This window comes from Sarcophilus harrisii, chromosome 3, assembly GCF_902635505.1.
Source record: "Sarcophilus harrisii chromosome 3, mSarHar1.11, whole genome shotgun sequence".
In the NCBI taxonomy this organism is placed as follows: Eukaryota; Metazoa; Chordata; class Mammalia; order Dasyuromorphia; family Dasyuridae; genus Sarcophilus; species Sarcophilus harrisii.
Window position 1 is genome coordinate 560607678 of NC_045428.1, and position 16790 is coordinate 560624467.

General features: G+C 46.4%; 1 protein-coding gene across 1 annotated transcript in view; it reads right to left on the reverse strand.

Moving 5' to 3' along the window:
• Positions 1-11785: 11785 nt before the first annotated feature.
• Positions 11786-16790, reverse strand: part of EPHA8 (EPH receptor A8) — a 45406-nt gene continuing 40401 nt past the window's right edge. Inside the window, exons 15-17 of the mRNA XM_031961538.1 lie at positions 16526-16716; positions 16050-16160; positions 11786-15119 (exon numbers count right to left, since the gene is read on the reverse strand). Of these exons, the coding sequence (XP_031817398.1) occupies positions 14996-15119; positions 16050-16160; positions 16526-16716 (426 nt within the window). The 3' untranslated portion in view covers positions 11786-14995. The remainder of the gene's footprint in view (positions 15120-16049; positions 16161-16525; positions 16717-16790) is intronic.

Sequence of the window (16790 nt, forward strand, 5' to 3'; positions counted from 1 at the left end):
CAACTTTTAAGGAATCATTCACAAATATAGTTGTTCCTGGATCCCTTTGATCTTTTCACTCTGCTACTGAGGATTTTTTGGAGTTTGGAAATAGAGGCAAAGGAAAAAAAATCATGAAGTATCAGGTCAAGTTGAGAGACCTGAGTCCAAGGAATAGATTTATAGGTAAGACAGTGCTAATCTTATCTAGTAGCTCCCATGAATAATAATAATGGTAATAAGGAAGCCTCTCCTTGATTCCTATACTGCTTTAGGGTTATAAAGCTCTCTCCTTTGGTGATGGTGGTGTTCAGTTGTTGCTGTCATGTATGATTCTTCATGATCCCATTTGGTGTTTTCTTAGCTAAGATACTAGAATAGTTTGTCATTTCCTTCTCCAGCTTATTTTACAGATGAGGAAACTGAGGCAAAGAGGGTGAAGTGATTTGCTCAGGATCACATAACTAATAAGTGTCTAGAATCATATCTGAACTGAAGTCTTCCCGACCCCAGGTCTGGTGTGCTGCCCATTGTGCCGATTACCTGCTCCATTTTTTTGATAGAGTTTTCTGATCATCTGGTTGAGTTTACAGGAAAATTAGGCTTTGGTTTGGAACTTTGCCTATGAGAAGTCTTGGCCATGCTCTTTGGTGCCTCTTAGAGCAAGGGTCTCCATGGTTGGATTTACACTTATTGAGCTGGATTCCTGTAGGATAGACACTACAGGAAAAGCCGTCCCTTCATGCTAGGCTGTAAAAGAGAGCTGCCATATTATTCTTTTTATTTTCCCCTTTTCTCTATTTTTTTCAGCAGAGCTATGAGTAGATGGGGTCATAGGATGGTAGATTTCAAGCTGGAAGGGTTTAGAGATAATCTAGTCCAACCCCTTCATTTTATAGTTGAAAAAAATGATACCCAGAGAGATTCAATAAATTGTCTGGGACTATTCATCTAGTAAGTAACTGCCATCAAATTCAAACTCTCTTCTTCCTGACTTCTAGTCTGGTGCTCTGTCTATTCACCAAAGTCCTCCCAGAAGCTGTTATTGAATGCCTTAGGGAAAAGCATATGCTCATTCATGAGACAATTCAGAAGGGAAGCAAGCACCCGGACTTGGTTCCAGACCAAGGACCTAAGAGATGGCTGCAGCAAGCTGGAGCAGGGGTGGGATGCCATGGCCAGAGTACATGCTCCCAGTCCAGAAGAGACAGTGGCAGAGATGCCCATGTTCCCACCTTGTGGTAGCCATGGATTCAGGAAACACTGACCAGAGGGGGAGGGTTCTTGATCCCTAACTTCTGGAGGAGTCCTGAGAGTTTCTTCTAAGGGTGGTTCAATATCAATAATTCCAAAAACCCAGCCATCTATGAAAGAAACAGCTCTTTATCCCAGAATCCAATCTCCTAGGAAGAGAAGGTGGCGATAGGATATCCAGGACAAAAGCTGCCTTGGAGAGTTATCTCTAGTTCAAGTTTGAGCCCCTAGATCTCATTTTCTTTGGAGCAAGGGAAGTTCCTGGGCAGAACTTACCTCTTGGAGAGAGAAAAGCATGGAGCATATGAGATTTCAGAAAGCAGAAAGAAACAGGGAGTTAAAAGTCATGATACAGGGGAGCAAAAGAGCTTTGACTCTGGTGTGGGTCTAGCTACAAGGAGGCTGCTGATCTAATAGACTCAGGTGCATTTCACTTCCTGGGGTTGGGGGTGGGGAGAGAGGATTCAGGGGAGCCCTATAGGGTTAGATCCTCTCCAAGAGATTAAAACAAGACTCACCAGACTGTCAGAGATAGAAGCTGCCTGTCCATCAATCGCAAATTAGCTTTCCTTCTGGGAGAGTCCACCCCCTCAGAGGAGTACCGTAAGTCAAAAAGCTTCTCTAGATGCTGTGGAGTAAAAGGAATGGGTCACTGGGATTCCAGGATATTACCTCTCTAGTCATTTAAAGTGTTTTTCTCAACCAAGAGAAATGCCTTCTACTTGTATCACCCTTGTGACATTCTAGGAATAATAATAGGGATAGGAATTGCACCTGTGTTTTCACTGGACCAGAGAATTCCCGTGTGAGAATTTTTCCCCAACCAACACAACAAGTTGGCTTAGAGAGTTGCCAAGATTAATGACTTTTCCAGTGTTACACAATCAGTATTATTACATTTAAGACTTGAACCCAAGCCTTCCTGGCTCGGAGGCTGGCTCTCTATCCACTAGGTCATGTTTCTTCTCAGAAAAAATAATAATATGAAATAGCATATTAACATGGATTATTGTTGGCACAATGAGTGTCACCCACATTTCGCACATGAGAATCAGCCTCAGAGAGGTGAAGAATTTGCTTATATTTATACAGTTAATAAGTATTAGAACCAGGATTTGAATCCCAAACTAAATGAATCTACATGAGCCACTGTGACTATGTATGAGAGTCACTATATCTCTCCCCACTGTGTGCCCCCCTCGATAGCATAAATATTTTTATTTAACAATATCACTTGCCCAGAAATTCTACCCGGTAGAGAATTATTTGGTTTCTATGTTAAAATGCAGATTCCTCTGAAAAGGTTAAAAATAGCTAATCACTCATTAGTATGAATTAAATCATTGCTTTCTTGCTCATATCATGTGCTCATAGAATTTGGAGCAAAAAGACACCTTAGAGTTCATCTAGTTCAACTTTCCTCTTTTACAGATGAGCAGATTGAAGCCCTAAGGATGAATTCATTTGCCCAAAGTCGTACCGGTACAGATGTTCTATTGGAAATATCAAATGAGATAATGATGGGTAAAAAATACTCTACAAGCTGAAAAGACTTATTGTATATGAAATGATCCCTCTTCTTTCTCCTTTCCTTCTCCTTTCTCTCCTCCTCCTTATTCTTCTTCTTCTTCATTCCTCTTCTTCCTCCTTCTCTTTTTCCCATTTATTCTTTTCCTCTCCCTCCTTTTGCTCCTCCTGTTCCTAGTCCTTCTGCTTTTCCTCTCCCTCCTCTTCCTCTTTCTCTTTCTCTTTCTCCTTCTTTTCTTCCTTTCCATGATTTCTATTGCTTTTATGCATGGAGCACAGATCAGCCATTCTTACTATTTTCCTTTCTCCTTTTTTAGACTGAGATTCCTGGGGTAGGAACTAAAATCTCCTTCTTGAGCCATAGTTAGGATACTGAATGCAATGATTGCTCAGGAAATGACCGTTAAATGGTTTCCATCCTTCAAGGTCAATTTCATCTGGGAAACATTTTCTAAACTCCTGTAACCTTATTATCTGTCCTGCTCATTGGTCACTTAGCACAAATAATAAGAGGGAGATTTTCCTTTCATGTAAGTCACAATACACTTTTAAATTTATCTCTATTACTTTCATAAGTCTAGACAATCAACAAAAAACTATATCAAGCCCTGATTTGGGGCATTTGGTGATTTTCAAGTAATCAATGCTCAGAATGAAAATTCTGCAATTGGTTTGTGGACTCCAGCATATCCATGTGTGGACTGGATTTCAGCTGCCTACCATTATGGAGTAAGGATTTGGATTAGATAATTTCTAAGGTTCTTTCTGACTATGATTATTCTATGTATTGGTAAATATATGACTATGAACTTAGCTTAATATTCTGAATTAGAAGGTCCTCCCACTCTGACACTGTAGGACCTCCCCCAGCTCTGACATCCTGGGTTCTAAGGGCCCTCCCAGCCCTGACATCCCGGGTTCTAAGGGCCCTCCCAGCTCTGACCTCCTGGGTTCTAAGGGCCCTCCCAGCCCTGACATCCTGTGTTCTAAGGGCCCTCCTGGCTCTGACCTTTCAGGTTCTAAAGGCCCTTCTCAGTTCTGACATTGTGTTCTAAAAATTTTTCCAACTGGAGTAGCCTATATTATATATGAGTAGTAGCATAGCATTGAACTGGTTAGTAGACCTGAGTTCAAATCCACTAGTTTTTGACTCTGGGCAAGTCACTTAGAATTTTCCTGTCTCATTTGTTTTCTCATCTGTAAAATGGTAATGAAAATATATGGATAACCTTCTTCACAGGGTTTGTTATGAAAGCTTTCAGATATTAAAGTACAATATACATGAGAGTTACTTTCTTATCTCCTACTGTCTTGGGTAGCCAGTAACTCAGTGAACTGCTCTAACTTCATGGTTTGAGCTGCTACTGATGTGTGAATTTGAGTTATTTAATTGGTTTACCTCAGTTTTCTTAATTGTAAAATCACAATTACAATAACACCTACCTTATAGAGTTATTGTGAAGACCAAATGAGATAATTGTAAGGTATTTAGCATGGGGCTAGTAGGTGCTCTCTCTCTCTCTCTCTCTCTCTCTCTCTCTCTCTGTTTTCTCTCTCTCTCTCTCTCTCTCTCTCTCTCTCTCTCTCTCTCTCTGTTTTCTCTCTCTCTCTCTCTCTCTCTCTCTCTCTCTCTCTCTCTCTCTCTCTCTCTCTTCTCTCTCTCTCTCTCTCTTCCTCTCTCTCTCTCTTCTTCCTCTCTCTGTCTCTCTCTGTCTCTGTATCTGTCTCTCTCTCTGTTTGTGTGTGTGTATGCTAGCTATTATTATTAGCTACATAATTCTATGGTTGAAATTGAAGCACGGTGAGGGATTACACCCCTGCATGAGAGTGGATCCATATATCATTTTTTTTTTAACAGGAACTGCAAAGGTACCACCCACTTTGGGTAGAGAAACATTGATATTAAGTATCATAAACCTTTTTGGCTAGATATTAACAATTAATCTTTCTTCAAAGAATAATCCTTTTGAAACTTCATAATTTGCATACCAAAGTTCAACAAGTTTTCTTTCCTTTGTGATTTTTTACACTTAATTTTTGTTTTTTTCTCCATTACATGTAAATACATTTTTTAACATTCATTTTTTAATAAATTTTCAGTTCCAAATTCTCTCTCTCCTTCCTCCTCTCTCCTGTCCTTGAGAAAGCCAGCAATTTGATATAGATTATAAGTGTGCAGTCATGCAAAACATTTCCATATTAAACATGTTCCAAAAGAAAATGCAGATTAAAAAAACAAGAATAATAAAGTTTTAAAAGTATGCTTCAATCTGCATTCAGACTTTGTCAGTTAGCTCTTTCTTTGGAGATGGATATCATTTTTCATCATGACTCCTTCAGAATAGTTTTGGATCCCTATATTGTTGAGAGCAGCTAAGTCATTCACAATTGATTATATGCTGTTACTGTGTACAACATCTCCTGGTTCTGCTCATTTCACTTTGCAATAGTTCATGTAAATATTCCCAGGTTTTTCTGAAACCATCCTGCTCCTCATTTCTTATAGCACAATAACATTCCCTCATAATCATATATCACAACTCGTTCAGCTGTTCCTCAGTTGATGGGCAGGCATCTCCTCAATTTCCAATTCTTTGCCATCACAAAAAAAAACTACAATATTTTTGAATATAAAGATCCTTTTCCTTTTCTTTTGATCTCTTTTGAATAAAGATCCAGTAGCAGTATTACTGGGTCAAAGAATATATATAGTTTTATAATTCTTTGGACTAGTTCCAAATTGTTTTCCAGAATGGTTGGATCTGTGTACAACTCCATCAACAATGCATTACTGTCCCTATTTTTCCACATTCCCTCCAACACTTGTTATTTTCCTTTTCTGACATATTAAGTGTGATCTGGTACCTCAAAGTTTCTTTAATTTGAATTTCTCTAATCAATAATGATTTAGAGAATTTTTTCATATGACTATTGATGGTTTTGATTTCTTTTTCTGAAAACTATCAATTCATATCCTTTGACCATTTATTAAGGTCTCATATTTTTATAAATTTGATTCAGTTCACTGAATATCTTTTTCAATTTTTAAAAGCAATCTTATTGAGCAGCTTTTTCTTACTCTCTTCAACATTCCTTCCTCCCTATTCTCCTCCAAATATATTTTAGAATATGAAATATATACATGTGTACATACTTCCACATACACACATGTAATATATATATATATATATATATATATATACACACTGTATATATTATAGAAGCTTCTTCAAAGTCATTCTTAGGATAATTATTGGTACTTCAATTGAGGAGGATCCCCAACCTGAGATAAGTCTCCTCCCAACTTCACTGAATATATATGCTACCCTTTGGCTAATTATGAGAAACTGCCCATAATAGACAGCATCTCCAGATAATGCCCTCTGCATCTGGGGATGCTGGAAATTTTGTTGTAGAACAATCATAGATTCAGAAAAGACTCTTCATGAACTTGGTCACTCCCCAGCCTCAGATTGCATTACTACTGAAGATTTGTCCATACCTTTCAAATGGATGCTGATACCTGTATCGTTGTGTCTATGGCTGAGATAGAACCAGAAACTCTACAGGACTGGAGAAATGTAGCCTCATTTGGGAACACCTGGGGTGGCCCTTTGAGAAAATATTTATATTTTTACAATTTTTACAATTTTACAATTACAAAATATTGTAAAAGTGGCTAACGCATAGTAGATGCTTAATAAATGCTTATTCTCCCCTAATTCTTCCCACTATATGCTATCTCTATCTATCTATCTATCTATCTAGCACTATATGCTATATCTATTCAGTGCATGGCCATATATACCATATCTTTCAACACACTCAGAAACTGATCATTTGAATTGTTCTCATCTTTCAAAGTTCGGTTACGCCAGAAAGTCTTTCTTGGTGACTCTTGTATTCTCCATCTCAAATCTCCCATAAACTCATTGTCTATATTGCTCATCTGACATTTAGAATGAAGAATATAGTAAGTTGTCTTTTCATGTGGATGGGCTCTTTCCCAAATAGACTTCCATCTCCCGAAGTCAGAATATGTCACAGAGAAGGACATTTTGGAGGGAATAAGCTTTTCTATAATACCTACTAGGTACCAAACACTGGTCTATAAATATGATCTTTATTTGATCCTTACAACAATCCTGAATGGGAGGTGTTATCATTGTGCCCATTATACAGGTGAGAAAACTGAAACAGAGGTTAAGGGACTTTACAAAAGTCACACAGCTAGTAAGTTTCTGAGGCCAAATTTGAACTCCTGACTCTAGATGCAATGCTCTATTCACTGTGCTACTAGCTGACTTTGGGGAGATAGGACCAAAACATATATAATTTGTCCAATGGATTTTATCTTTTAGTGATGTAATTTGTATCATAGAATGTGCATTTAGAGGCAAATTGGCTGCTAAATATGGGAGATGAGTAGGAGAGATTGATCACTTTGGGAACTCTAGGCATTAGATCTCTGAACACAGATAGAATAACCCCATTATCCCAGAACTGGGTGAATATCCTAGTTAGAATCTGGTAACTGATTCAAAGCAATAGCCCTAGTTTCTATTTGCTTTGCAGTTCACTAAATACTTTCATCACAATGGTTCTGCAAAGGAAATGGTACGAGAATTATTTCCCCCATTTTATATTTTATATATTTTTGAACCACAGAATTAGAAATTGGAAGTGACTTGCCCAAGTTTAATGGCAGAGCCAAGACCCAAACTCACATTCTTAGAACTAGAAACATGACACGGATTCTAGTACACATTTAAGTTTTTATGAAAGTCATATGTGGGAGAAAAAAGTCCAACTAATATTCAGACCAATATGGCATATATTCACTTATCTTGGTCTAGAAGAAAGAATGTTGAACTAAGAATAGTGAGCTGGTGTTTAATCCCACCTCTAGGAGATGCTAGCAATTATTGCCAGGTCATGATCTCTTTAAGCCTCAGTTTCCCTTTCTTTAGGAAGCAGGATGGTACAGTAGCAAAAACTATGACACTAGAGAAAGGCTTAAATCCCGTCTCTGATGCAGTTTAATCTTATAATCTCAAAGGTCTCCATCCAGTCCCATTGGGGCCTGGATTCTATTTGACTTTCTCATTCCTAGGGCAGAAAGAGCTGTGATATTTTGTTGGTCGATATTTGTTGAATGAATGAATGAACATATGCTCAGACCCCTCTCGCTCTGATCCCGGTCTCTTGCTCAGAAATGAAGCTAGGCAAAATAATCGGAGCCTTTATCCAAGTCAGACAAGTCTGTGGCTCACCATCACTTCAGACCATGTGGTAAAAGGGAAAAAGAAGTAATCAAAGGCCAGAACTGGATCCTGGCCCCAACCTTGCCAATTAGCGATCTTGGACAAAGCACTTGTTCTTTCTGGGCCGCAGTTTCCTTATCGGTAAAATAAAGATAATGATCCTGAAGCAACTTATCTCACAGAAATGTTGTGAGAAATGTACCGTATTTGCAAATGTGCTTTAATGGTGGAATTTCTGGCAGTGCGATATGGTAGGTGGGATGAAAGAGGGACTTTCTGAATTCCCAGTGGAGGTTTCTCCACCACCAACAGGGAAAGTCAATTGACCCTAAATGTCGTCTGCATTGTCTCAAAGCTAAAAGATCAGTATGTACAAGCTCAATCTGTAAAATGGGTATTATAACACATGTATCACTTGTCTCATAGGGCTATGTGAGGAAATTGCTTCGTAAAGCTTAGAGTATTGCGGAAATATTCTCTCTGCGTGTCTGTGTCTTTCACTCTCAGTTTATCTTTCTCTGTCTTGTCTGTTTGTCTGTCTCTAACCTTCCCCTCCTCCTTTCTCCTCTCTCTATTTCCCTCTTTCTCTCCCTCCTTCTGTCTCTGTCTTTGTCTCTATCTCTTCCTCTTTTTGAGGGGAACTTTCAGTTTAGAACCTCTTTCCACAGTTTGGAAACTGTAGCAAAACCTTAACTACTTTGTTCAATGTAACAACCAGGATGTGAAAAAGGCAGAACTCGAACTGGGGTCTTCCTGGCTCCAAATCCAGCCCGTCTCTCACTATGTCAGACAGCCCGTCAGGCCTCCTGTGGGTATTATCCCGTATTTTCCTCCAGTGGCTGGAGGATACTCACAGATAGAGCCAGGACCCCTCAGCAGTGGGCAGAAGCAAAGAGAGGGGCTATAGCCCAGGCCAGGAAGGCGACAATCATTATCAGCAGGATTGGTTGCAGTCCGGAGGCTCAGTCCCTACAGAGGGAGACGTTTAAGTTTCACAAGAGGGTACCTCTCATGTCCAATCTGGTGCAGGGGATCCTGGCTAGGATCCAAACCCGGGGCTTGGTTGTCAGTCATTTCCTCATGTGTAGCACAGCCCTTGGCACATAATTGGCACTTAATAAGTATTTATTGACTGACTATTATTCTGCATACAAAGTGGTCAGACTATCTCCCCTTCCTGATGGTGTGAAAGGACAGCAAGGAAAGAGGGCTGAGACCTGAGCAGCCAGCTCTCCTCTGGGACTCATGTGGATGGGCTCAATCTGGGACTCAATTCTGTCTTCTGTGAAATTGGAATAAAAATGCTTTCACTGCCGACCTCATGAGGATATTGTGGCGAAAACACTTTGTAATAATTTCGTGACATCCCAAAGTTTTTAAAATGTCACCTTTTTGTTGGCTAGAGTGACATGGTACCCGGTGGAGCGACAGAATTGGGACCTGGCCTGCCCCGATCCTGCCTCTGCCTGGGACTCACCCGGGGACTCTGGGATTTGGATGATCACTTTCTTTCTTAAAGCTCTGAGCTACCTAGTCTGCTGAAGGTAGGGCAGGGGGCAATGATCGCTGAGGCTTTTTTCCATCTACATCAACTCTATATTATTCTATATGCTTACAAATGTAGGGCTATTTAGTTTAACATTTTAGGTTCCTTATGGGCTTTCTCAGCTCTGACCTCCTGGGTTCTAGGATCCCTCCCAGCTCTGACATCCTGTGTACTAAGGGCCCTCCCAGCTCTGACAAGTCTCTGTTGTAAACCTCCTTCCATCTTGAGTATCCTCTATTCTATGTTTTCTTCTGGCTCTAAAGATTTGTACATACTTCCTCTCTTTCTGACCTTGGACATATTCCTAGCATCCCTCAGGACCTTCGTTTCCGAATGTGTGGAATGAGAGCTCTGGCCTCTAGTTTCCCTCTAAATAGAAATCCATGAAATGTAGAACCGTGATCCCATAAGACGGTTCAATTACAGCCAACACCCATTTCTGAGGAGTTTAAGGGGAAAGGCCGTGGGCCAGAGTGGGAGGGCACTTGGAGGCTCATACTCGGAGGCTCACTCTGGTCATCCTGGGAGTCTGTGAGCAGACTGTGGCAGCGTCCCGGGCCCCAAGAGCTGGGCCACCATCTCCCTTAGGATCACAGACTCAGGATGGAGCAGTGGGCAAAGCATCAGATTTGGAGGTGAAGGAATCCCAGCTTTTCCTCTTAATACCAGGGTGACCCCAGGTAGGTCCCTTTCACTCCCGGTCCTCAGTTTCCCCAGTTTTAACCCCTGCAGAACCTTCCTCACAAGACTGTTTGTTGAAGACAAAATAGAACATAGATGCAGAGTCTTTGTAAGCTTCAAAACACCCAAACCATGGGCCGGTGGGAGAGTGGAAAGGGCGAGATCTGATGTCTGGGGTCCTATGTCCAAGTGCTACCTGTGTTATTTATTGCAAGGGTTTGAGCACTGGCCGCCCCCCTGGGATTTGTAGTTCAGATGCTTTCTCTTTGTCAGACCTGTGTGACCTCAGGCAATTAATTTAATTGCCCTGGTCCTTAATTCCCTCATCTGTAACAGGAACATCTAGCACCTATCTCAGGCTTAAAGGTTTGCAAAGCACTTTATAAATATCATTGCATTTAATCCTCATTAACAGCCCTAGGAGGTGGATGCTGTTATTAGCTCCATTTTACAATTAAGGAAACTGAGGCAGACATGTTAATTGGCTTGCCCAGTGAGTGTCTCAGGATAGAGTTGAACTTGGGGCTTCTTGGTTCCAGGCTAGTGCTCTATCCACTGTACCACTTGCATGCCTCTAAGATCCATAAAATCATAGTCAGACTAAATGACTGTGACCCGAGGTCCCTTTCAGCTCTAAATCTTCGGGCTTAGGATCTAGGAGGGCCTGGCAGCATCTCCCGACCAGATCGGTCCTTGCCTGTCCTAGGATCCCACCCAGCCGTTCCCTCACAAAGACCACAAAGAAACGGGGAGATGGGCACAAGATGAAGAATTTATTACTCTCCTGGGCAAGTTGTTGACTCAGTGAAGAACACAGTGAGGGCTTTGTGCCCGTGGTCAACCTCTGTCCCCAGGGTGGAAGTGGGAGCCACGCTTGGTCCAAATCAGTCCTTCTGACCAAGCGTCTCGAGGGATCCCCGCGCCCAGGATGGACTGAGAGGCCCGGGAATGTGTGTGTGTATGTGTGTGTGTATGAGCAGGCCAGGGCCCAGCCTGATGTTGTGCTGTGTCCAGCCCCAGTCCCCAACTTCCATAGGAAGGAAGGACCAATTGGCTGTGTAGGAGAGAGAAACAGATAGAGAGAGAGAGAGAGAGAGAGAGAGAGAGAGAGAGAGAGAGAGAGAGAGAGGAAAGGAGGAGAGGGGAGAGAGAAAGAAAGAGAAAAGAAAGGGAGAGAAGAGAGAAATAGAGACAGAGGAAAGGGGGGAGGGAGGAGAGAGAGATAAAGAGGAGAGAGAGAGAGAGAGAGAGAGGAAAGGAGAAGAGAGGAGAGGGGAGAGAGAAAGAAAGAGAAATACAAACTGAGGAAAGGAGAGAGCACGAGAGAGAAATAGAGACAGAGGAAAGGGGGGAGGGAGGGAGGCAGGGAGAGAGAGATAAAGAGAGAGAGAGAGAGAGAGAGAGAGAGGAAAGGAGAAGCGAAGAGAGGAGGGGAGAGGAGAGAGGAAGGGGAGAGAGCAGGAGAGAGAGAGAGAAAGAGAAAGGAGAGAGGAGAGAGGAAAAGAGGAAAGGAGAGAGAAGGGTGGGGGGAGAGAGAGAGAGAGAGAGAGAGAGAGAGAGAGAGAGGCGCCTTAGTGACCTCAGGGGTACATTGGGCCAGAATTATTGCAGGAACAAAAGGGGCTCAGGGCCTTGGAGGTCCCCTGTGCTGGTGTGTCCTTGGGACAACTGTGCTGATTAGGGGGTGATGGGGAAGGAACTAGAGGGAGATGGAGGGCTGGCCCAGCCCCTCATCCCACTCTTCATTGCAGGCTGAGGCAGTGCAGGGGCTAAGGGGAGCCTGCCCCGATAGCTCCCCCAACTGCCCATGCCGGGGGCCCCAGCTGGGCCTGGCCTTCTTTTGGAAGATCCTTACTCACACTTGGTGACGTTTTCTGTGCTTTGAAGACCATGTTTGCATTGTTAGGAAGTCAGGAAAAAAATTCTCCAACACAAGTAGAAAAAAAATATTTACATACCCTGGGGTTGGAAGTAGTGAGAGATTAAAAGGGGCTGCGGGGGCAGATTCTGAGAAAGGAGGGGGTCTCTACAGGCCTCCTCACTGCTCCCCCTAAAGTCAGAAGCTTTCAATGTGGGATGTGCTTGGGCAAAGGACATTGGAAAGGAAGCCAGCAAAACCAAGCCTTGATCCCCTTGTTATTCAATGAGCCCCTGAAAAATGAGTTTTCAAGGGTCCCTTCAGCTCTGATATTCTCTGTTCTAAAGGACATTTCCAACATCCCCAGTTCTAAGGACCCTCCCAGCTCTGACCTCCTGGGTTCTAAGGTCCCTCCCGGCTCCAACATCCCATGTTCTAAGGGCCCACCCGGCTCTGACATTCTCTGCTCTAGAGACTGTTTGGATTTTGAGTAAATATTTCCAGGTTTTCTTAGGTCCTCGGTCCTATCACTTCTGGTTCTAAAGACCCTTCCCCTTCCCATTCTGTGGCCTGGAGGAGTCCCTTGGTCAGGCAGAGATCACCATCTTCCAGGACGGAAACTTGGTCTAACTCTGCTCAGTCTCTTGCGTGGGGGCAGAGGAGGGCAGGGGGAGCAGTTGGGCATTGAGGGCCCCATGGGGGCAGTAGGGGCCTGGCAGCCAAAGGTTACGTCGCACCCCCTCCCTGGCTGATATGGGGGAGCCCCTCAGCAGCTGGAGGAATATCTTCATGAAAAAGAATTTGTGATATTGACAACCCTGTTATCCCATTGAAGCAGCAAAGGGACTTAAAACGTCCCCAGGACTGGGGTGGAGATTGGGGGGAGGGAGGGAGAAGGGGCTCCAGACTCTGGAGATGGAAGACGTGCAGACACTTTGGCCCAGGGGGGTCCAGAGCTCCAGGAGCTCCCCCATGTCTGATGGGGAGGGGGAGAATTGGTCGTGGGGACAGAGGACCAGAAAGAACACAGCCCCCCAAACCTGAGGTTGGATCTGTGGGGGGTCCTCGCTTGTCCCCAGGTCGGGTGATGGGGTCATGGTGCTGGTGAACTTTGAAACGAGACTGGTTTCTCCTGGAGTGCCTCAGTGTGTAGTGGGGGGGGGAGGGCATTGGTCACAGGATGTAGGTACCCATAGGGTGCTCTAGGACCCATGAGCTCAACTGGGCGGTGAGTGAGTGGGGGGATGGGGGGATGAGGGGAAGGCTGGGAACCCGGTCACCTCAGAAACCTTCAATTCACATACACAGCTTCACACTCAGCACACATGGACTCACACACTCATGGAAACACGTGACTCGAATCCACGCTCTTGGGAGCACACACCTTCCCATGAATTGGGGCTCAAGCATAGATGTGCACACTCGTAAATGTCCCTTTAGGCACGTATGTGCAACTTCATGGTAATGAACTTTTTCAGGCATACAAAGACGCACCTATGTACACATTCACACAAGGAAAATATCCTTAACAGGACACAAGGCAGTGTGAACTCTCTCTCTGGAACACGTACCCCCTGCAGTGAACCTCGGGTGTGAACATCTACCAATTTATCGAGCAGACCCGAGGGCTCCTCCAGGGGATCCACAGGGACGCCCCCTTCAACCCCCCTGGAGCACTCACCCAAACTCTGTCTCTAGATTGCTAAGGAGTGGGAACTTACCCCGTCCAGGGGCAGCCCCCTCTGCTTTGAGATCATTCTAATCATAGGATTGCAAAATAAATCTCAGCTTTCCACCTAGCCCTTCCCGTCACCAAAGAGCCTTACAGATCCGCTAGTCCAGGCCGACTCATTTTAAAAAAGGGAAACTGAGGCAGAAAAGTGAGTCTAAAGCCAGGCCAGGACTAGAAGCTGCCCTCCACAAGCAGTCCAGGAAAGGGGCCAGAGAGGTAGGAGAAGACAGTCGACTTAGAGGTCATCCCATCCAATCCCCTCATTTTTTTTTTTTTTTTTTTTTTTTTTTTTTTTTGGATAAGGAAGCTGAATTCCGGGAGGGAATTGACTTTTCCAAGAGCACATGAGTCGTAATCCTTGGACGGGCGTTTTTCCCCCCGCTGTCCGACCTCCATTTGCCTCTGTAGTTTCTAAATAGTGCTCCTGGTTCTGTCCTTTGGGGCCAAACCCAACTGCTCTAATTCCTGTCCCAGACAAGGGGCCTCTAAATAAGAGCAGTCGCACATCCCCCTCCAGGCCGATCATGTCCAGACCCACTCCCCACGACAGGCTCTCAAGGTTTCTCTACCCTCTCACAAGGGCAGAGATGGCTGCTTTTCCCCCAGAACGGGCCCCGGACACACCTGCCTCAGCGCAGGGAGCACTCGCCCCCGGCCCTGCGACCCAGCCGCACCTTCCCACACTGACACACACGCACACTGATGGGCAGGGTGAGGGGACGCCAGGAGCTGAGGCCCAGTGGGGCCCACCAGCCTTGGGGAGGAGTCCCCGGACCCCGTGGGAACCCTGGTGGAGAAGTCTCTGCCCCCAGCCCACCCCCAGCCCTGGGCAGACACATCAAGGAGAGGCAGAGGGCAGGGATGGTCCGTCCTGAGAGCTGGGCGGCTTCTGGCCGAGACCTCACTTGGCTCCCAAGCCCAAGCAGAAGGACCCTTAGCCCCCATGACCCGGCCCGGGGGCAAGTCCGATGCTCAAAGGAAGCGTGGGGGGGAGGGATGGGGGATGGGGAGGGCGGCCTCCACCTCCCTCCGGTCCTGGGCCGGGCCCCAGGTCTTCTTTGTGTGGAGCCAGCTCCAGTTTGCCCATCGACCTCAAGCCCTCCCCGGCAGGCCTGGCTTTGGGCTCCTCTCAGTCCCCACAAGCAGAGAGCAGGTCAGAGGGGCCTCCGAGGCCCGCTGGGGCTGGTCAGCTGGGAGCGCATGGCTTGGATGCTGCTGACAATCTTCTTCTGGTGTCCAGTGAGGGTGATCCCCAAACCCCAACGTCCCGCAAAAGGGCTGTGGGCCTTGGCCCCAGGGCAGGGGAGCAGGGAGGGGGGGCGGTTCAAACCAAATTTTTCCATCCCTTTTTTGCCCGCCCTCTTTTTCCCCTCTTCTTCCCCCCCCTTTTTTCCCCCCTTTTTTCCCTTTCCCTTTCCCCCCCCCCCCCCCCCCCCCCTTTTTTTTTTTTTTTTTTTCCCCCCCTTTCCTCCCCTTCTTTTCCCCCCTCTTTTTTCCCCCCTCTAATCTCTTTCCTTTTTTTTCTTCTTTTTTTCTTTTTCCATTTTTCCAAAATTTAGGAGCAAATTGGGACCCCCCTAAGCCCCCCTAAGGGAAGTCTGAGTCATGGTGGACGTTTTATGGAAAGGAGTGGGGCCAAGGGCTTAGAGGGGGTCTCCTCCTGGGCTCCCCCGAGCACCCTTCCATCCTGGGCTTTCGGGGCTCCCCTCCACCGAAGGGTCCCTTCCCCTCCCCTCCTTTCCCCCCTCCGGGATCCTTAGGTCCTGGCTAAAAATCCCCTCCCTGCCTGGGCCTTCCTTGGGGACCCTCCGGGGTCCTGGGCTTAGTTCCGTGTCACCCTCAGAGGGAAATCCCGAAAAGAGCTGGTTGGGATCCCCAGGACGGCGCCAGCACATGGGAGGCATTTCATAAATACCTTCCAGGGCTGCCAGGGGGTGCAGAGGGTGGAGCCTCAGCCCTGAAGTTGGGAGGACCTGAGTTCAAATCTGCTCTCAGACACAACCCGTGCTGGCTGTGTGACCCTGGGCAAGTCACTTAACCTTCATTGCCTCAAACTCCCTCCCCCCCAAAAACGCAATAACCCCCCAAACTAAAATAAATAAATGATGCTGACAGTGCTACCACAGGTGTTCTGACCCGGCCGGCATTTTCCCCCGGCCCCGCCTTTGGCATCACTGGATTCACGCAGGACCATGCCCAGGGACAGGCCTGCCGCCCGTACGGCCCATCCTGATGGAGTCCAGCCAGTCCCCGACAGTGACGCCGCCGCCTCCGCCCCGAAGGTCAAAGCAGCTCCGGGCGAAGGCCGGGGCTGGGCACCTGAGGGTAGAGGAAGGTCTGGTGAGCAACGGGGGCAGCGCTGCCCAGGGCACGGCCGGCGCCTTCCAAGACCCAGTTCTGGGGGGGAGGGGGTCTGACCCTGGCTGGGCCCAAAGCTGGGTGGCTCATGAGGTCACTTGGCGGTGGCCCGCGGGGCTCTGATACCGTAGTGAAGGAGGGGCGGATCTCAAAACCCGGGGCCCCCTCAGTTTGCGGACGGGGCAGCTCCAGGAACCCGGATCCCAGGCAGGGAGTAAGCGGCAGGTAACTAAGGAAGGGGCTGGGACTCGAACCCGGGTTTCCGGACTCCGAGTCCAAGGCTCTTTCCGCCACCCCACGTGGCGCCGGCGGGGCAGGGCCGGTACCTGTTCACTGTGGCAGTGACCCTGAGGGTCTCGGGGTTGCGGATGAGGGAGTCGAGGATGCTGACGATGTGGGGGAAGCGTGGCCTCTGGCTCCGCTCCTTCTGCCAGCAGTCTTGCATGAGCTGGTGGAGGGCAGCGGGGCAGCCCATGGGGGCCGGGAGCCGGTACCCTTCCTCCACCGAGCTAATGACCTGGGGCAGTAGAGGGACCCGGAGGCTCAGCGCCGGCATCGCCCTCCCCGCCTGCTGTCCCCCCCCCCCTCCCC